At 42.2% G+C, this 22001-nt stretch overlaps 2 protein-coding genes across 3 annotated transcripts in view; one reads left to right on the top strand and one right to left on the bottom strand.

Annotated features, from left to right (window-relative positions):
* Positions 1-22001, bottom strand: part of ltk (leukocyte receptor tyrosine kinase) — a 172063-nt gene that overhangs the window by 77121 nt on the left and 72941 nt on the right. The window lies entirely within an intron of this gene.
* Positions 1281-22000, top strand: LOC110505365 (inositol-trisphosphate 3-kinase A). 2 transcript variants are annotated; one of them, XM_021584542.3, is made up of 7 exons: positions 1281-2061; positions 11724-11823; positions 17203-17416; positions 18259-18463; positions 18688-18789; positions 19171-19242; positions 20943-22000. In XM_021584542.3, exons 1-7 carry the CDS (start codon positions 1639-1641, stop codon positions 21177-21179), a joined length of 1353 nt encoding a protein of 450 aa, XP_021440217.3. In that variant the 5' UTR covers positions 1281-1638; the 3' UTR covers positions 21180-22000. The 2 variants fall into 2 exon arrangements, with proteins under 2 accessions (XP_021440217.3, XP_021440219.3); XM_021584544.3 differs by having other exon boundaries at positions 1290-2061; positions 20929-22000.

The raw sequence follows: 22001 nt of genomic DNA, 5'->3' as shown, positions 1-22001 counted from the left end.
GTAAAACTGACTACCCTACCGATCCTTGACTTCGGGGATGTCATTTACAAAATAGCCTCCAACACTCTACTCAGCAAATTGGATGCAGTCTATCACAGTGCCATACGTTTTGTCACCAAAGCCCCATATACTCTCCATATACTACCCACCACTGCGACCTATACGCTCTCGTTGGCTGGTCCTAGCTAAATATTCGTTGCCACACCCACTGGCTCCAGGTCATCTATAAGTCTTTGCCAAGTAAATCTCCGCCTTATCTCAGCTCACTGGTCACCATAGCAACCCCCACCCGTAGGACGCGCTCCAGCAGGTATATTTCACTGGTCATCCCCAAAGTCAACACCCCCTTTGGCCGCCTTTCCTTCCAGTTCTCTGCTGCCAATGACTGGAACGAATTGCAAAAATCACTGAAGTTATAGACTCATATCTCCCTCACTAACTTTAAGCGTCAGCTGTCAGAGCAGCTTACCGATCGCTGCAGCTGTACACAGCCCATCTGTAAATAGCCCATCCAACCAACTACCTACCTCATCCCCATATTTGTTTTTGTTTTTCTGCTCTTTTGCACACCAGTATTTCTACTTGCACATCCTCATCGACACATATATCACTCCAGTGTAAATTGCTCAATTGTAATTACTTAGCTACTATTGGCCTATTTATTGCATTACCTCCTTACTTCATTTTGCACACACTGTATACAGATTTTTCTATTGTACGTTTGTTTATCCCATGTGTAACTTTGCGCTGTTGTTTTTGTCGCACTGCTCTGCTTTATCTTGGCCAGGTTGCAGTTGTAAATGAGAACTTGTTCTCAACTGGCCTACCTGGTTAAATAAAGGTGAAAATAAAGAAAAAAAAAGATGGTTGGCAGGAGTAGTGCAGTTTTATCAAAAGGAGACGTATACTTGGAAGAAAGAGGAGGAATGGAGGGAAAAGGAGAGGGAGAGGAGGTCTAAGAGAGAGAGGGTCGAAGAGGGTGAGCTTGAGTCGGATAAAAATGGTGGATAAAAGGGAGATGGTTTGTTAAGACAGGAGGAGAAATGGAAGTGAATGAGGGTGAAGTATCGGAGACCGAGGTATGCACCAGGATCAGGAAAAAGAATAGTGGAGTAGGGTGGTGTTCATTTTATTTTAAATAATTGTGAAGTTAGTGAGTATAGTGTTAGATGGAATGATATTTATTTAGTCCATTTTTATTTTTCAAGCAAAGTATAAGGGAGTTGTACTCCAGCCTAGTAGGTGGCGGTAATGCAACAGATTCGATGCCAACCGCCGTTAAACCCCATAGAAGGAGAAGGAGAAGAAGAAGAAGAAGAAGAAGAAGAAGAAGAGAGGCACAATCAATGCGGAAGATAAGTTTGTGTGTGTCGACGCGGTGTGCGCCGTGGAGTGGGGTTCCCCAAAACACCAGTCAGTACATTGTACCGCCCGAAATATCTCTCTATGCCGGACAATAGCCTAAACAGAAGAACACCTATTGCAGTATTGGAAAATACACTGAAAGTTGCACTCAAAAATAGTACTGTAATTGAGATAACCACGTTTGACGGAGTGCGGTAAAATTAAATTGTAGCGCCCTACAATTTTGGATTACACGGTGTCGGTTGTGCACACTCCCGCACGTTCATCAGTCGAATGCCGAAGGAGAGGGAGAAGAGGCGAAAGACCTCCAAGGAGGCAGGGCTGTCTGGCGCTGGGATTGGTGAAGGGTTTTGTAAAGAGCGCAGAACAAGCTGCAAAGCATCTGAGAATTGCGATGAACTGTGCCAGATGACAGAAGTTAGGTTGCCTGAGGTTAACGCCGTTCTAGCGCAATCTAGTATGATGGAGGTGCGCCGTGTACCACAGGTGACAATAACCCCAGATGGAGGCTGCTCGCAGGAGATGGAACAGGAGGACTGGGCTGATGTGGACGGTCCTCTGCGACGGAATATGTCAAACTCCTCTATCTCCTCAACAGGTTCCTCCATAGAGTCAGAGGATGACATTCTGAGTGACAACGAGAAAAAGAGCAAGGGGAATATCACATTAGAACATTTGTGTGAGCACACGGGAGAAGTGAGTACAGACTATTCTTTATTCAATTAAAGTCTTATTGTTATTGGGTCTTTCCACAAAAAGAGTGCCTTTGGGTCCCTTTTCATATTTGAATGAGATTGTGCACCAATATAGAATTTTAAAAGCCTGTTATAATAAATTAATGAATTGCCCTTTAATAAAGCTGGGTTGAGAAACTTTGTAACCTTTAATATAGACCACATGGAGAATTCAATAAATCAGCCTTTTTTAAATGAAGACTTGTGGCAACAAAAAACAAGTGCCAAAATTCTGCATTTTCATTGCATTCCAGGCACCCTCTGTGACTTCTAGGAAGATTTTAACCCACTTAACTCCAAATGTATCCAGGTTTTCACCGTCATGTAGTTAAGCTCAAGTTCTGACAGTTATTTCTGAAGATGATTTTTATTTCATGTGATTAGTGATTCATTTACATATGTACCTCATTTTAAGGCCAACCCTGTTAAAGCTGCAATATTTACAATTTTGGAGCGACCTGACAAAATTCATTGACAGCAAGTCTAAGAAGCGGTAGCTCTGTTCTATTTGCACATTTTCTATGGTTCCCGTTCTTAACTTTCGTTTTTGCAGTCTATTACTTTTGTCAACGCTGTTACCCATAGATACAGGCTAGAAATGTTTAGTCTACTAGTATATCTCAGATCTGGCAGTCATTTTGATATTATGACTGAGAACTCTGTCCTGTCATAGGGCTAGATTTATTCTTCCCCTATGTACTGTACAGTACAAGGTTTGGACACACCTACTCATTCCAGGGTTTTTCTTAATTGTTTACTATTTTCTACATTGTATAATAATAGTGAATACATCAAAACTATGAAATAACACACATGGAATCATGTAGAAACCAAAAAAGTGTTAAACAAATCCAAATATATTTGAGATTCTTCAAAGTAGCCACCCTTTGCCTTGATGACAGCTTTGCACACAAATATATTTCACAGTGGTTTAAATGGTAGAATGATTCTCTACACTATACTTGCTTGTTTTGTCATGTGAACTAGAATTTTAGCAACCAAGAAATGGCGGAGCGATTTCTGCATAGTTCATCTTTCATGGATGTGAGCTTTCTGATGAATTTACTAAACACCCTTTCCTTAATGTATTAATTCATCTGTTAGAAACCATTTCATACACAAGACCATTAAGCAACATACAGTACATGTGATACTGGTATAATCAGTTGTTTTTGAGGGTCTTTATAATGTTTTCTCATTTATAGTGCAGTAACGAAGAATCACTGAGTGAAAAACAGGACATTTTTGTATCTAATCAACAGCCAAGTGATCAGTTAGCGCTGATCACTTGGGTAATTACAGACACTCTTCAAATGGTTTATTTAGTCTTGATTGGGATCATGTCAGATAGGCCTATAGTTAGCCATCTTAAAGGTAATTTCCTCTTTTGCGGTGCACTTCTGTGAGACAACACAGAAGTGGAAAGGATTTAGTTTACCCCCCAATCTTAATTGAGTTAACTTCCTTCATGTCTGATGGACCCTGGTCTGAAGCAGCCATTTTGTTTTAGCCACGTCTTATAGCACATAATACAGGCGCTGCTGTTTGCCTGGCCTACAGTATAATTTAGGAGGGCTGAGGATGGTGTTGTATTTGACTTCAACACGCTTGATTGATGACTTGCTGTATAAAATAATGGCACAGTTGTGTTTGTCAGGACAATACAGTAGTTTTAGATCCTCAAACTTAAAAGTAGATGTGAATACCTAATATGATGATCCAACAAAGTTGCCAAACAATGTCACTTGTGAATGTAAAAACATAATTCAATGTTTGACTTCTAAGGCCTCTCTGTTTCTCTACACCACTGGGTGAAAATTCTGATCGAAGTGAATAATAATCTACTTGTCAGAAGCCATATTTGACTTTTCCTCTGACAAAGGAGATCTGTGCCTCTGTGTAACTCGTCAGAGCTCAGCCATCTCCATAGAAGGCTCTTAGCTGTCAGCTTCCTTTAAACACACTGCATACACATTGCCTGGCCCTGCAGGAAGGGATGGCTGGGCTGTGTACACTGCATAGTGGTTCACAGTGCTCTCCAACTGGGCCAGGTCAGTATGACAGACCACTTGAAAGCTCTCATACTCAACCGTTTTATTGCTCTTTCCAGTTATTGAAAACAAAAAATGGTAATGGAAAAGGTTCCTCCCCGTTATGAAAATAGAGATTTCATTACCTCGCTAACCTTTTTAAATGGTAGATGAAGTCTCCAGTCAGCCCCCACACTTACATTACAAGACACCCCCATAGTCTTATGACTTATGTACACATTTGAGCCACATTGACATTTAGTTATTGCCCTTTCAACACAGAAAGAAAACTACTACTTTGTACACTAGGTTACCCATTCTGTGTTTTTCCAGTAGGGGAGAGTGAGGTAAGTAGATTATTTTAATTTTTTTACCCTTTAGCATTACTCCGTCAAGGGAAATATAGTATTCTTTCTAACAAAGATATCTACATGTATTTCAAGATGTTGTGTATCCCTGGAAATAATCAGAGGCCATGGAAAATGTACAGTTTGAAAACATAGACAAGCTATCTAACACTTTTAACATAGGCCCTGTTGTTAGCTCATATACCAGCAATAATTCCTTGCATTACGCCTGGGAAGACAACACTTCAATTTGCTCAACTTGCCATTGGCTCAACTTACCCCAAGGCAAACATTTTGACTATATTAGCCCACACAGCTACAGTTGAAGTCGGAAGTTTACATACACTTAAGTTGGAGTCATTAAAACTCGTTTTCAAACACTCCACAAATTTCTTGTTAACGAACTATAGTTTTGGCAAGTCGGTTATGGCATCTACTTTGTGCATGACACAAGTAATTTTCCAACAATTGTTGACAGACAAATTATTTCACTTATAATTCACTGTATCATAATTCCATTGGGTCAGAAGTTGACATACACTAAGTTAACTGCGCCTTTAAAACAGCTTGGAAAATTTCAGAAAATGATGTCATGGCTTTAGAAGCTTCTGATAGGCTAATTGACATCATTTGAGTCAATTGGAGGTGTACCTGTGGATGTATTTCAAGGCCTACCTTCAAACTCAGTGCCTCTTTGCTTGACATCATGGGAAACTCAGAAGATATCAGCCAAGACCTCCACAGGTCTGGTTCATCCTTGGGAGCAATTTCCAAACGTCTGAAGGTACAATGTTCATCTGTACAAACAATAGTATGCAAGTATAAACACCATGGGACCACCCAGCCGTCATACCGCTCAGGAAGGAGACGCGTTCTGTCTCCTAGAGATGAACGTACTTTGGTGCGAAAAGTGCAAATCAATCCCAGAACAACAGCAAAGGACCTTGTGAAGATGCTAGAGGAAACACGTACAAAAGTATCTATATCCACAGTAAAACAAGTCCTATATTGACATAACCTGAAAGGCTGCTCAGCAAGAAAGAAGCCACTGCTCCAAAACCACCAAAAAAAGCCAGACTACAGATCGCAACTGCACATGGGGACAAACATCATACTTTTTGGAGAAATGTCCTCTGGTCTGATGAAACAAAAATATAACTGTTTGGCCATAATGACCATCGTTATGTTTGGAGGAAAAAGGGGGAGGCTTGTAAGCCGAAGAACACCATCCCAACTGTGAAGCATGTGGGTTGTAGCATTATGTTGTGGGGTTGCTTTGCTGCAGGAGGGACTGGTGCACTTCACAAAATAGATGGCATCATGAGGTAGGAAAATTGTGGATATATTGAAGCCACATCTCAATGACATTAGTCAGGAAGTTAAAGCTTGGTTGCAAATGTGTTTTCCAACTGGACAATGACCCCAAGCACACTTCCAAAGCAAAAGGGCTTAAGGACAACAAAGTCAAGGTATTGGAGTGTCCATCACAAGCCCTGACCTCAATTTTGTAGAAAATTTGTGGGCAGAACTGAAAAAGCGTGTGAGCAAGGAGGCCTACAAACCTGACTCGGGTACACCAGCTCTGTCAGGAGGAATGGGCCAAAATTCACCCAACTTATAGTGGGAACCTTGTGGAAGGCTACCCGAAACATTTGACCCAAGTTAAACAATTTAAAGGCAATGCTACCAAATACTAATTGAGTGTATGTAAACTTCTGACCCACTGGGAATGTGATGAAAGAAATCAAAGCTGAAATATATCCTTCACTCTACTATTATTCTGACATTTCACATTCTTAAATAAAGTGGTCATCCTAACTGACTTAAGATAGGGAATTCTTACAAGGATTAAATGTCAGGAATTGTGAAAAATCAAGTTTAAATGTATTTGGCTAAGGTGTATGTAAACTTCTGACTTTAACTGTATAATTATGCTTGTCATGCTAGGTTTAGGACCTAATTTTGAAGCTTATTGAGACCCCCACTGATGTATAGAACATTCTTAAAATGATCTTCTTTGGTTTAGATGGAGCTTTCATGATGCTTCGAACACAATAAATTCATTTGACTTGGTGACAATCTTTAAAAAATTACCTAACTTGCTTACCACTTTTTCAATGTGGTTTCTTCCTTCACAGACTCCATGAAATTATGACGTCTTCCTAAATATTTGGACAAATTATTCATTTTGTGTATGGTTTACCCCTTTGGCTGAACTTACCCCACCCTCCCCTATGACAATTACTTGCAGTGAAAAAGAGGAATGAACATTGTCATCACATCAATTGGCGCTACCGATTTGTAAAATAAAAAAATGGTATGTTAATGATTGCTCATATTCAAATCTGCCAGGTTGAGAAACTGTTGCAAGGAAAATGAACAGCTTGAGTGAATCATTCAGTATTGTCACTCCCTTGTTCCAGTTCTTGTTGGCTGTTATGTCATTTATAATTGGTCAAGTCAAAGTGTAGTGGGCTTTATTTGCAGCTGATCCCAGGAGCATTATTTTCCATCAGTCTGACAACCACACTAGGCACGGCTTTACATAGAGATGTGTCCCAGAACTCAACAGGAATGTATTAATAAAGGGTTAAAGAAGCAACAATGTTCACAAACATGAAGTGATTGTAGTTTGTGTGAGAGTGTGCCCCGTACGGTCATGGAAATGTTGCAATCTTTTTTTGAATGAATTGAAATGCCTACTACAATGTTGAAATTCAGACTAGCTTTTACATTACATCTATAGAATTGTGTGTAGCCACAAATGAAAGGACTGTGTTCATATCTCCTTGTCTTGACAGATGACATGGCTTTATTAAATACATGTTCATTTAATATGTCACTGTACACTGTTGGCAATGATGTGTTTGCGAGAGAGTTGAAGGCCTGTGTGGACATATGACACCCACATAGCTGGCTAAACCAACAAAGGGCATTTCATATGCCACATAAACAACACCAGCAAGTGTCACTTGACATTTCAGAGTTCCTGTCTGTGAGTTCTGTTATTTGTTTCCAGTGTATACAATTGTTTTATTTATTTTTTTATTTCACCTTTATTTAACCAGGTAGGCAAGTTGAGAACAAGTTCTCATTTACAATTGCGACCTGGCCAAGATAAAGCAAAGCAGTTTGACACATACAACGACACAGAGTTACACATGGAGTAAAACAAACATACAGTCAATAATACAGTATAAACAAGTCTATATACGATGTGAGCAAATGAGGTGAGATAAGGGAGGTAAAGGCAAAAAGGCCATGGTGGCAAAGTAGATACAATATAGCAAGTAAAACGCTGGAATGGTAGATTTGCAATGGGAGAATGTGCAAAGTAGAAATAAAAATAATGGGGGTGCAAAGGAGCAAAATAAATAAAAATACAGTAGGGAAAGAGGTAGTTGTTTGGGCTAAATTATAGGTGGGCTATGTACAGGTGCAGTAATCTGTGAGCTGCTCTGACAGTTGGTGCTTAAAGCTAGTGAGGGAGATAAGTGTTTCCAGTTTCAGAGATTTTTGTAGTTCGTTCCAGTCATTGGCAGCAGAGAACTGGAAGGAGAGGCGGCCAAAGAAAGAATTGGTTTTGGGGGTGACTAGAGAGATATACCTGCTGGAGCGTGTGCTACAGGTGGGAGATGCAATGGTGACCAGCGAGCTGAGATAAGGGGGGACTTTACCTAGCAGGGTCTTGTAGATGACATGGAGCCAGTGGGTTTGGCGACGAGTATGAAGCGAGGGCCAGCCAACGAGAGCGTACAGGTCGCAATGGTGGGTAGTATATGGGGCTTTCGTGACAATCAATAGAATGAGTTAGTGTTCTTTCACTGCGGCCAATGACTAGGGCTTCACTTCCTTTTACTGCAATCTCAGCATACTGCATTGTGACCTCCGACCTCTGTTTCATTGCTTACCCTAAATTGTCAGTGTCCACTGGACTTACAGTGCATTCGGAAAGTATTCAGGCCCCTTGACTTTTTCCACGTTTAGTTACAGTACAGTCTTACTCTAAAATTGATTAAATTGTTGTTTCCCCCATCAATCTACACACAATACCGCATGATGACAAAGAATAAAGTTTAGATTTTCAAAATAAAAAAACGGAAATTTCACATTTACATAAGTTTATGTATTTATTTATTTATTCAGTACTTTGTTGAAGCACCAAGTACAGCCTTGAGTCTTCTTGGGTATGATGCTACAAGCTTAGCACACCTGTATTTGGGGATTTTCTCCCACTCTTCTCTGCAGATCCTCTCAAGCTCTGTCAGTTTGGATGGGGAGCGTTGCTGCTCAGCTATTTTCAGGTCTCTCCAGAACCCTCCAGAGGGTTCAAGTCCGGGCTCAGGCTGGGCCACTCTGGACATTCAGAGACTTGTCCCGCAGCCACTGCTGCATTGTCTTGGCTGTGTGCTTAGGGTTGTTGTCCTATTGGAAGGTGAACCTTCACCCCAGTCTGAGGTCCTGAGCGCTCTGGAGTAGGTTTTCATCAAGGATCTAGATCCTGACTAGTCTCCCAGTCCCTGCCGCTGAAAAAACATCCTCAAAGCATGATGCTGCCACCACCATGCTTCACCGTAGGGATGATGCCAGGTTTCCTCCAGACGTGACGCTTGGCATTCAGGCCAAAGAGTTTCATCAGACCCAATATTTTTTTCTTCTCACGGTCAGTCTTTAGGTGCCTTTTGTCAAACTCCAAGTGGGCTGTCATGTGCCTTCTACTGAGGAGTGGCTTCCGTCTGGCCACTATATCATAAAGGCCTGTTTGGTGGAGTGCTGCAGAGATGTTTGTCCTTTTGGAAGGTTCTCCCATCTCCACAGAGGAACTCTAGAGCTCTGTCCAAGTGACCATTGGGTTCTTGGTTATCTTCCTGGTCAGCTCTAGGAATATTCTTGGTGCTTCCAAACTTCTTCCATTTTAAGAATGATTGAGGCCACTGTGTTCTTGGGGATCTTCAATGCTGCAGACATCTTTTGATACCCTTCCCCAGATCTGTGCCTCGACACAATCCTGTCTCTACGGACAATTCCTTTGACCTCATGGCTTGGTTTTTGCTCTGACATGCACTGTCAACTATGGGACCTTTATATAGACAGGTGTGTGCCTTTCCAAATCATGTCCAATCAATTGAATTTACCACAGATGGACTCCAATTAAGTTATAGAAACATCTCAAGGATGATCAATGGAAACAGGATGCATCTGAGCTCAATTTGGAGTCTCAGAGCAAAGGGTATGTACTCTTATGTAAATAAGAATACATTTTTAATACATTTGGTATTTTGTGTAAATTGAGGGGGGAAATGATTTAATCCTGTTTAGAATGAGGCTGTAATGTAACAAAGTGGAAAAAGTCAAGGCGTCTGAACACTTTCCGAATGCACTGTGTCTCAGTACTTTACAAACATATATGGTTTTACTTGTATTTATTCAGGGGATCCCTGAAACTAGAGGAGGATTTACCTAAATTGGTCGAGACCAGAGGGACCTCGAGTTTAATCCATTCGCAGGGATGTTTTGGTAGCTCATTCTTTTATACTTTAGTAGCACAGTTAGGTAAGTTGGAAGCTTGTGTAGTCGAGCTTTGTAAACAATCTGCTTCCTGCTACTTAGGGAGAGGCAATATCTATTTCTGAAGAATAAGCCCACTTTAAATATTTTTAACTAGCACATCTGTATATATATATTTTTTAAAACATGAAATCTTTGTCAATCCAAATGCCCAGATATTTATAGGTGGTGACCCGATCAACGGGAGAACCATCGGATGAATAAATATGTAGTCCAGCCCCCATAAATATGTAGTCCAGCCCTGATAAATATGTAGTCCAGCCCCCAAAACTTTACGAGAATAAGAGAACAACATATATTTGGTCTTGCCCGCATTAAGTATACGTTTTAACCCTACCGGAGCATTCTGTAAGGCAACCAGGCCAGATTGCAGCTCTTACACAGCCTGGTCGTCAGTTGGGGCAATGCCATAGATACGTGTCGTCTGCATACAGCTGAACATTATAAAAACATATATCTCGAAAACTAGACTTAACACCATTTAGAAATCACACACTGTGTCTTGTCTGACAGATAATACTCAAACCACACGCAAGAAGCCTGATCCAGGCCTATGTCATTCAACCTTGGGATGGTCAACAGTGTTCGGTCTATAAAGAAGGCAGCATAATGATTTTTATAATCAAAGCAATTTAACACATCAGCTGAAACGGTGCCATGTCCAGGTCTTAAACCGGATTGGTGTGGAAATGTTTCCTTTTAGAGTGTAATAAAATAATGTCTCACCTCTGTGTCATCAAGCCAGTGCTAAGACTGTGTAGCAGTTCTGCTGTGAACATTCTGTGTGACTCACTCAACGTCTCATCACAGATAGAGAACCAAAGTGGTCACGTCTCTGCCTGAATCATCCACATCTCGTTGAACAAGATCTCCATGACTGTCTTAATGCAAATCACATGGAAACAGAAAGCCAATCAGGTGTGACCATACACAACAGCTGGTAGTGAAATTTGTAAGTTCCACAGAAATTACAATCTATAGCAAAGAAACAAATATGTTTGCAGATGAGGCCAAGGTTAGTGTTTCAAGTAATGGGTTAGGGGTAATGGCTAGGTTTTTATTTATTTAACTAGGCAAGTCGGTTAAGAACAAATTCTTATTTACAATGATGGCCTACCAAAAGGCCTCCTGCGGGGACGGGATTCAAAATGAAAATGTGGGATAAAACACACACACATTACAACAAGAGACAACACTACATAAAGAGAGACCAAAGACAACACAGCATGGCAGCAGCACAACATGACAACACGGTAGCTGCACAAACAGGGTACAAACATTTTTGGACACAGACAACAGCACAAACAGGCAGAAAGGGAGAGACAACAATTCATCACGTGAAGGATTAAGGTTTAGGGTTGAGCAAGAACGGGGCCATGAAGCTAGGGTTAGATTTGAGGTTTGAATTCGAGTTGAGCCACGATAAGGGTATGAAGCTACGGTTAGTGACTTCGATACATTGAAGCAAATAACCAAAGTCACAGTGGCCAAGTGATTATGACAGCTGTCCGTCGTATTTGAGTCAAATCATGATCATTATCGTTATACAACTTAATTGACGTCCACCCGACTGGTGAGCGCTGGCTTGAGGAGGACAGTGACTCTGCCTGGTTGATAATGAACCAGATACTCCAACGAGGTAAACCTGACTGTTACTGTGCTTGGTCTTCTTTCCTCAGAGCATTCCCTGGTGGACGCTAAAGAATATCGTCGTCAACTGGCCTTTTGTTGGCTCCCAGAGAAGAAACCTGTCCTGGGTTCAACTAGCTGGACACAAAGGTAAAGCACAGTCATCATGGTCATGACCCCTCACTGATCAGAGCAGCGTACCACGAACCAATCACTAATGATACATACTGTGCACATTCCACACAAAATAAAGCACACGAGACACAGACTACTGTATGCTATTAGTCACACACAACTGCAAATTCCATCTGAAACAATCTTTTTGACCCTAACCAGCTTCAAGACGGGTTACTCAGCCGAGACCGCTCTCCTCTCTGTCACGGAGGCTCTCCGCAAAGCTGACTCTATATCTCTCCTCATCCTCCTAGATCTGTCCGTTGCCTTCAACACTATAAACCATCAGATCCTCCTCTCCACCCTCTCAGGGCTGGGCATCTCAGGATCTCCACACTCTTGGTTTGCATCCTACCTGGCTGGCCGCTCCTACCAGGTGACGTGGAGAGGATCTCTGCACCATGTCCTCTCACTACTGGTGTCCCCCAGGGCTCTGTCCTAGGCCCTCTTCTCTCTATACACCAAGTCACTTGGCTCCGTCACATCCTCACATGGTCTCTCCTATCACGGATGACACTCAATTACTTTTCTACTTCCCCCTTTTGACACCCAGGTGGCGACAGGCATCTCTGTATGCCAGGCAGACATCTCAGTTTGGATATTGGCCCACCACCTCAAGCTCAACCTCAACAAGAAGGCCTGCCCGCTCCAAGACCTCTCCATCACGGTTGACTAACTCTACGGTGTCTTCCTCCCAGAATGCAAAGAACCTTGGCGTGATCCTGGACAACACCCTAGCGTTCTTTGCATACATCAAAGCAGTGACTCACTCCTGCAGGTTCATGCTCTACAACATCCGTAGAGTACGACCCTAGTACTTCACACAGGAAATGGCTCAGGTCCTAATCCAGGCACTTGTCATCTCCCATCTGGACTGCTGCAACTCACTGTTGGCTGGGCTCCCTGCTTGTGCCATAAAACCCCTGCAACTTATCCAGATCTCCGCAGCCTGCCTGATGTTCAACCATTCCAAGTTCTACCATGTCACCCCGTACCTCCGCACACCCCACTGGCTTCCAGTCGAAGCTCTCATCCATTACAAAATCAAGGTGCTTACCTATGGAGCAACAAAGGGAACTGCTCCTCTACCTAGCTATACTCAAACCCTACACCCAACCCGAGCACTCCATTCTGCCCCCTCTGGTCTCTTGGTCCTCCCACCTTACAGAAGGTCCGCTCCTGCTCAGCCCAGTCCAAGCTCCTCTCTGTCCTGGCACTCAAATGGTGGAACGAGCTTCCACCTGAAGCTAGGACAGCAGAGTCTCTGCCCATCTTCTGACAATAACTAAAAACGTGCTACCTCTTAAAAGATTATCTTAAATACAGTGCATTCACAACATATTTATACTCCTTGACTTATTACACATTTGTTGTTACAGCATAAAATGGATTCAATGTATTGTTTCCACTCATCTACACACAATATCCCAAATGACAAAGTGAAAACATGTTTTTAGAAATGTTTGCAAATGTATTAAAAATTAAATACAGAAATATATAATTTACATAAGTATTCCCACCCCGGACTTAATCCATGTTAGAATCAGCTTTGGTAGTGATTAAAGTAAGTCTTTCTGGGTAAATATTTTAAGAGCTTTGCACACCTGCATTGTACAATATTTGCACATGATTCTATTTCAAATTATTCAAGCTCTGTCAAGTTGGTTCTTTATCATTGCTAGACAGCCATTTAAGTCTTACCAGAGTTTTGGCTTAAATCGACTTGAAAATAAAGCCACTCAGGAACATTCAATGTTGTCTTCGTAAGCAACTCCAGTGTATATTTGGCCTTGTGTTTTAGGTTATTGCTGAAAGGTGAAATTGTCTCCTAGTGTCTGGTGGAAAGCAGACCGAACCAGGTTTTCCTCTAGGTGCTTAGCTCTCTTTTGTTTCTTTCGATCCTAAAACAACTCCGTAGTCCTTGCCGATGACGAGCATTCCCATAACATTATGCAGCCACCTCCATGCTTGAAAATATGATGAGTGGTACTCAGTGATGTGTTGTTTTGGATTTGCCCCAAACATAACACTTTGTATTCAGGGCATGAAGTTACTTTTACACATTTTTTTTTTGCAGTTTTACTTGAGTGCCTTATTGTTGAATATTTTTATTCTTTACAGGCTCCCTTCTTTTCACTGTCATTTAGGTTAGTATTGTGGACTAACTACAATGTTGATCCATCCTCAGTTTTCTCCTATCACAGCCATTAGATCTCTGTAACTGTGTGATGTCATTTCAGGGCCTAAGTATTTTTTTGTCTTCGTGCGAGACTGCCGCTTGTTCCTGGTACATGTTTCTCCTAACAGTGTTGACTTGTTAACTTCGATTTGTTAGTTCTTCATTGTTCTGTTTTTTTGTCTACTTTTCAGCCTGCTTTTGTCCACTTGCTTTGCATGCTGGACTTTTACAACCTTGCTTTATTAGAGCTCGTTAGCTGTTAGTCTACCTCTGAAAAGGTTCTGCATGGTCAATCTGTGGTCTGCAGTGGCTGTACAGCATTTACTGCTGATACAGACGGTGCAGAAGTCAGCGCAAATGTACTTTTTGCGCTTCACAGAGCTGTTGTCAAATAAAATACAATTATATTGGTCACATACACATGGTTAGCAGATGTTATTGCGAGTGTAGCGACATGCTTGTGCCTCTAGTTCCGACAGTGCAGCAATATCTAACAATTCCACAACGACTACCTAATACACTGAGTTTGTGTTTTATACAGGACCTCCTGTCCCCACCTACCATCAACCAATCATGCCAATATGGAGTCCTCCACATTGTTGCAAAAATGTGAGAGGCACACAGCGATGTGGTACGGAGCTTGATTGGGCCTCTGCGTGCCTCTGGCGGCTCTGCAATTGTCACACCCGCCATACAAAGCCTCCAACCATATTTTCGGATCAAGCATAAATTGGATTTGAGTCTGGACTGCGCTGCTGTGACTTCCACCTGCCAGGGTTCTTCCTCTGATCGCTGGCCTGCTGGTTCACTCCTGGCCTCCTATCAGATTACCCTCTGACTCTCGCTGCCGGGTATGGCTTCCGCCTCCCACTGATTATTTGCCGGTAAGTTCTATGGCAGCGGTCACTGACGATAAAGGCTTACACTCCTTTTTTTTGTGTGTGCGCGAGTTGCGCTGTTGTTGGTAGTTGCACTTGATTCAGAAGCCCTGCGCAGGCAAAGTGTTCCCATTTTTGAACAATTTATTTTCTCTGAAAAGACAAACTCCGCCTACCAGGCAGTCCGGGAGACCTGTGGTTAAATTGAGTGTGCCTACTGCGCCGGCCAATTTGGATAGCTCAAATCACTTTGTCTACAGCTTCCCCGGCCACAGAGTTTGATGCTAGCCTACATGAGGTTTCATAAGTTTTAAAACCATGACCAGAGAGACTCAAAGAACACATCAAAGAGCTGCTGTTTTTATGAGTGAGTTCATGTCTGCTTTTATTCGACACTATTATAAAACGGGCCTCTTCCTACTTCTCCCGCTGCGATGAATGAGTAGCCAAGTCTATCGATAGGCCTGCATATGACTTATTATTAGCAGTTTGTTGTCTTTTTTTTTAATAATGAGGACTTTCTCTGGTCATAGGAACAGCATGAATTTGTGCTTGAGACAGATTAGTTTCGCCATCAGTTGGAAGACCGTGTCCCCTCTTTCTGCTCAGTCTCACTCGAGAAAAGGAAGGAGAGAGCAGGGACGGTGAGAGGAGGAACCTCTGCTGCTCTCTCCTTCCCTCTGCTGATCAAGACAACTGGGAACTCTGGCAAAAATGAGATCTGACTGGGAACAATAGTTTGAACGGTCATTCAACTCAGAATTCCATGTTGGAAACTCTAGAGCTCCGACTTTCCGTCCTGAAGATCATTGACGCCACGATTTGCCCCCCCCCCCGGGTCCCAGTTGTCATAAAAGCACCATTACCATTGGATGCAGGTACCATCAGTCCAGGAACAAAGTTAATAATTTCAATTTATGCTCAGCTGTTCCTTGCAAGTGCTACACCAACAGATCTAATTGTTATCAAATCTCAAGTTTTGAAATATAATATGGTCTGAGAAGAATATTGGCAAGCCAGGTCCACAGCCAATATGCTTTAGGTTTGGGCCTAGTGCACAAACCTCATTCCTACAGAACTGTTTTTATTAGGTTAATGTTACATTTTAAGTCCTGTTTAGAAAATATTATGAGCGGTAGAACTCTGCATGCTTTTTGACTGCAGAAGTGGTCTTGACTCCGAAAAGGTTGGTGACCACTTCGCTACGGCCTCTCCCCTGAAGCGCCTCTTTCCCTGGCTCTGGTAACCCAGCCTCTTTTGCCATTGTGTGGGCCCCAGTCGTCAATCTCATTGAGTAGGCCTCTGCTCTCTGCTTTTTCCTCTGCTAGCAAAGGTTTTGTTTTTGACTGTGGGTTATAGTGCTAGCTGGTTTAGAGTAGGCTAGTAGGGCTTTGGCTTGCTACTTTGCCGACCATGGTGGTTTCCTTCCTCTACGGCAACTGAGTTAGGAAGGACGCCTGTATCTTTTGTAGTGATTGCTGGGTGTAATTACACAAGGTGTAATTAATAACTTTTTCATGCTTAAAGAAATATTCAATGTCTGCATTTTTGTGGTCCTGTATGGCTCAGTTGATAGAGCATGGAGCTTGTGACGCCAGGATTGTGAGTTCAATTCCCGTGTCTACTCACACATATATAAACGTGTATGCATGATTGTTATTCACTTTGGATAAAAGCGTCTGCTAAATGACATTTTATTATAATAATAATGAATGATGAATTATTATATACAAAAAAATACCAATAGGTGCCTTTCTTTGCGAGGTATTGGAAAACCTCCCTGGTCTTTGGTTGAATCTGTTTTGAAGTCCACTGCTCGACTGAGGGACTTTACAATTATCTGTATGTGTGTGTGTGTGGGGTACAGAGATGAGGTAGTCTTTCAAAAATCATGTTAAACCCTATTATTGTGCACAGAGTGAGTCCACGCAACTTATAATGTGACTTGTTAAGCAAATCTTCACTCCTGAATTTATTTATGCTTGCTATAACAAAGGGCTTGAATACATATTGACTAAAGACATTTCAGCTTTTATTTTAACAAATTTGTACAAATTTCTAAAAACATAATTCCACTTTGACATTACGGGGGTATTGTTTGTAGTTAGTCACTCTCATTTTAATACATTTTTATATTTAGGCTGTAACACAAAAATGTGGAAAAAGTCTAGGGGTGTGAATACGTTCAGAAGTCACTAAGTCATATGTCTTATTCCCCCCCCTAAAATGTCAATATAAACTGTCAGTCATGAGTGGTTTGCTGTGGAATGTCAGTGTGTCTGTGCTGCTCTTTTCCAGGTAATTTCAAAGCTGGCGGCAAAGGCACCATTCTGAAGAAGTTCTCCGAGAATGAGAAGCTGTGCTTTGAGAGGTTGCAGGGTGACGTGCTCCAGGGCTTTGTGCCAGGATACCATGGGGTGGTGGAGAGGGATGGGGAGCCCTTCCTACATATGACTGATCTACTGGTCAACTTTGATGAACCCAGTGTTATGGACTGCAAGATGGGAGTGAGGTAAGGTAGCAGCAGTAGGTCTGTTCCATAATAATGTGCAGAATACTACATGTCTGGCCCTTTAGGAGGGTTGGGTGAAAGGAGGTATTAAGCAATGTTGAGAAAATGGCAAACGAGTCACGGTTGGAGTAATATAATTTGGCAGTATCAGAGAGCATTTTCCATCTTACACTTCAGTGCTCCTGATAGCAGAACATACACACTGTAAACTTGTTTCTTTTTCTCTTGAAAAAATAAGTTTACAGTGTGTATGTTCTGCTATCAGGAGCACTGAAGTGTAAGATGGAAAATGCTCTCTGATACTGCCAAATTATATTACTCCAACCGTGACTCGTAACAAAAAAAAAACTGTTTCTGTGAGGATTTCCTGCCACAGTTGGTGGGGGTGTCATGTCACACAGAGGCCCTCACGTTTCCTGTACATAGACAAAGAACCACGTACAAACGCACACAGGGGGGGTTGCAGGCACAGGTTTCCCCTGGAGACTCCCTTCTGACAAACATGCAATCCAATTCATTACCCAAGCTCTCTCACTGTCAGCTAACACACCGTGTCACACAGTTAAACTAACAATCAGGCTGTGCACCCTGGAGTCTCCTCCTGACTTCCTCCTTTTATACAGAGGAAGTTCCATTAGCAGAATGAAACTGACCTTCATACATTGACTTTGCTTCTCTTTTTGTCTACCAAGTAAGACTTTGCAATGCCTTGTCTGTAGTGCCACCACACCAACTCCACTCTCATCATACACGACAAGACAATGACAAGTCACTTAGCTGTGAGGATTGTAAACCGTGTCATACGCCGCTCAGTGTGTCTCGTTCTGTTGTTTTCCTCTCAGGACGTATCTGGAGGAGGAGCTGGTGCGAGCGCGGGAGCGGCCTAAGCTCCGTAGGGATCTGTATGACAAGATGCTGGAGGTGGACAGCGAGGCCCCCAGCCCACAGGAGCACCTCCAGAGGGCCGTCACCAAACCCTGCTACATGCAGTGGAGAGAGACCCTCAGCTCCACACACACCCTGGGGTTCCGCATCGAGGGCATCAAGGCAAGTACCAGTGTGTCAATATAAAAGAAGGAATTTGGTCAGTTTTCACTCAAAACGCCACCATAGAGATCCTTTCCCATTTAAACCAGGAAAAGGTTTTTCTTGTCCCCCGTCCCCCCCGTCCCCATTAACCAATTTTTAATGGTTAATGTTGCTGATGAGTTTTTTTTATTTGTAGTTCACTACATATTCAATTTAGTCATGTTGTCTGTTCCTTCTCACAGAAAGCTGACGGTACATGTCATACGGATTTCAAGAAGACCCGGTCTAAGGCGGATGTCACACAGGTCTTCAGGGACTTTTCCGGAGGCAATACAAACATCGTAGTAGGTTGACAGCAACGAGTCCTACCTGTTATGGTGTTACAGCCGCATTCATTTGCATGTTCTGCTGATTCATAGACAAATGGAGACATACCTTGTCTCGTGTAAAGGCCATACTTGAACAGTCAAAGAAATTGGTTTACCTGTCTTGTGTAAGATCACATGAAAAGTAATACACACATTGGTAAATATTTGGATAGGATGAGAAACCCACATGGCAATATGCACTATAGTAGATCCTGTTGGAACGACAGATGGCAAATGGAATTGAGCTACCTGTACACATAACCTCTTAATTTAATGGATTTATCAAGGGAGGCTCCCAAGTCTCTACTCTACAGCCAGAATTATCACATTGCCCCCTATTCTCTCCCTCTCATACAGAATTCATACCTCAGCAAACTAGCAAAAATTCAACAAGCCCTGAAGTCATCTGAATTCTTCAAGAGACATGAGGTGAATAGAGGAGCTTTAGTTCATCAGCACGTGTTTTCTATTGAAATTTGTTCATCACATTTTACAGTCGTGGCCAAAAGTTTTGAGAATGACACAAATATTAATTTTCAAAGTCTGCTGCCTCAGTTTGTATGATGGCAATCTGCATATACCCCAGAATGTTATGAAGAGTGATCAGATGAATTGCAATGAATTGCAAAGTCCCTCTTTGCCATGCAAATTAACTGAATCCCCAAAAACATTTCCACTGCATTTAAGCCCTGCCACAAAAGGACCAGCTGACATCATGTCAGTGATTCTCTAGTTAACACAGGTGTGAGTGTTGACAAGGACGAGGCTGGAGATCACTCTGTCATGATTGAGTTCGAATAACAGAATGGAAGCTTGAAAAGGAAGCTTTGTTCTTCCTCTGTCAACCATGGTTACCTGCAAGGAAACAGGTGCTGTCACCATTGCTTTGCACAAAAAGGGCTTCACAGGCAGGGATATTGCTGCCAGTAAGATTTCACCCTAAATCAACCATTTATCGGATCATCATGAAATTCAAGGAGAGTGGTTCAATTGTTGTGAAGAAGGCTTCAGGGCGCCCAAGAAAGTCCAGCAAACACCAGGACCGTCTCCTAAAGTTGATTCAGCAGCTGGATTGGGGCACCACCAGTACAGAGCTTGCTCAGGAATGGCAGCAGGCAGGTGTGAGTGCATCTGCACACACAGTGAGGCGAATACTTTTGGAGGATGGCCTGGTGTCAAGAAGGGCAGCAAAGAAGACACTTCTCTCCAGGAAAAACATCAGGGACAGACTGATATTCTGCAAAAGGTACAGGGATTGGACTGCTGAGGACTGGGGAAAAGTCATTTTCTCTGATGAATCCCCTTTCTGATTGTTTGGGGCATCCGGAAAAAAGCTTGTCCGGAGAAGACAAGGCGAGCACTACCATCAGTCCTGTATTATGCCAACAGTAAAGCATCCTGAGACCATTCATGTGTGGGGTAGCTTCTCAGCCAAGGGAGTGGACTCACTCACAATTTTGCCTAAGAACACAGCCATGAATTAAGAATGGTACCAACACATCCTCTGAGAGCAACTTCTCCCAACCATCCAGGAACAGTTTGGTGGTGAACAATTCCTTTTCCAGCATAATGGAGCATCTTGCCATAAGGCAAAAGTGATAACTAAGTGGCTCGGGGAACAAAACATCGATATTTTGGGTCCGTGGCCAGAACTCCCCAGACCTTAATCCCATTGAGAACTTGTGGTCAATTCTCAAGAGGCAGGTGGACAAGCAAAAACCCACAAATTCTGACAAACTCCAAGCATTGATTATGCAAGAATGGGCTGCCATCAGTCAGGATGTGGCCTAGAAGTTAATTGGCATCATGCCAGGGCGGATTGCAGAGGTCTTGAAAAAGAAGGGTCAACACAGCAAATATTGACTCTTTGCATCAACTTCATGTAATTGTCAATAAAAGCCTTTGACACTTGTGAAATGCTTGTAATTATACTTCAGTATTCCATAGTAACATCTGACAAATCTCTAAACACACTGAAGCAGCAAACTTTGTAGAAATTAATATTTGTGTCATTCTCAACTTTTGGCCACGGACTGTATATATTAAACACTTCGAAGAGCTTTTGTGAGGCATACCAGTGAACAATATCAATTATTATATTGTAATGAGTACTAGTCTTTTTCTCCAAGGTGATTGGGAGCTCCCTCCTCTTCATCCATGACCACACTGAGCGAGCTGAGGTTTGGCTCATTGACTTTGGTAAGACCACAGGGTTACCTGAAGGACAGACTCTGGACCACTGCATACCCTGGCAGGAGGGCAACCGAGAGGACGGATACATGTTGGGACTGGACAACCTGATGAGGACACTGGGCTCTTTGACCAATGAATGCAATAGTGAAGGAACTAGTCAATTGACTGAGTGAACTAGTGAGTGCCTCTTAGCTATGGCCACCCGGAAGGGAGATGGATTTTAGCAGTTCGAGGACCCTGGGCGGTATTCTACAGTCTCTCAAGGGTCCTCTGTCACAAAGTATACCTACTGTATGAATCACACTTACAGCTTACCCACCTACTGTATTCAGCACAACCAATTGTATCGCTGAGTTAGTATTGTTGAAGCTATTGCAGCATGGAGGTAAGAGGAAGGTTTTTTTTTTTTTTTTAGCATATCTGTGCCTGTTGAACTAATGAATATACAGAAACTTGATATTGTAAAGCCTGTACATTCTAGAAAAGGCATTACATTACTGCTAACGTAAGGGACAGTATTGCATAGAAATCTAACACGCTCCGTATTCCGAGGTATCATTAGATATGATCGATTGAAGTATTTGATAATCAAGCATGTCTTTTTTTTTTTTGGGTTTCAAACGTTATTTAAGACATCGGGCATACTTCATTCTAATACAGTTACACACAGCAGTTTGTATTTAGGATCATATCATGGTGAAAGATGAATTTAAAATGAGTCTTTTCTAGTATTGTATTTTGATAGTCCACGAGACTAACCTCAGAAAAACGCTATTGCCTTGCGTGAATGGGTTAGCGATGGTTGTGTATCGGGATTTCATATGTTAAAGTAGACATCTGTAATGCTGTATTATATAACACATTTAAATAGTTCATTTGTTTGGGGCAGAGAGATACAAGTTTATAGTGTTTGTTCTTCTGTGTAGAGGCCCATAACTTTGGATATGAAACTAATGTCTGCGGAAATTTTGAAAATAAAAGTTTTCAGACTGTTT

The sequence above is a fragment of the Oncorhynchus mykiss genome, chromosome 25, assembly GCF_057628025.1.
Source record: "Oncorhynchus mykiss isolate SJ-2025 chromosome 25, ASM5762802v1, whole genome shotgun sequence".
NCBI lineage: Eukaryota > Metazoa > Chordata > Actinopteri > Salmoniformes > Salmonidae > Oncorhynchus > Oncorhynchus mykiss.
Note: the sequence above shows the minus strand (reverse complement) of the source record. Positions and strands in the feature narration are given on the sequence as shown.

Bases quoted from the DNA above. Each gene is read 5' to 3' on its own strand.
- LOC110505365 (XM_021584542.3), top strand. From the start codon at position 1,639: ATGCCGAAGGAGAGGGAGAAGAGGCGAAAGACCTCCAAGGAGGCAGGG. The intron at 11,824-17,202 runs GTAAAGCACAGT...GCTCTTTTCCAG, and splicing joins TCAACTAGCTGGACACAAAG to GTAATTTCAAAGCTGGCGGC. The intron at 17,417-18,258 runs GTAAGGTAGCAG...TTTTCCTCTCAG, and splicing joins GACTGCAAGATGGGAGTGAG to GACGTATCTGGAGGAGGAGC.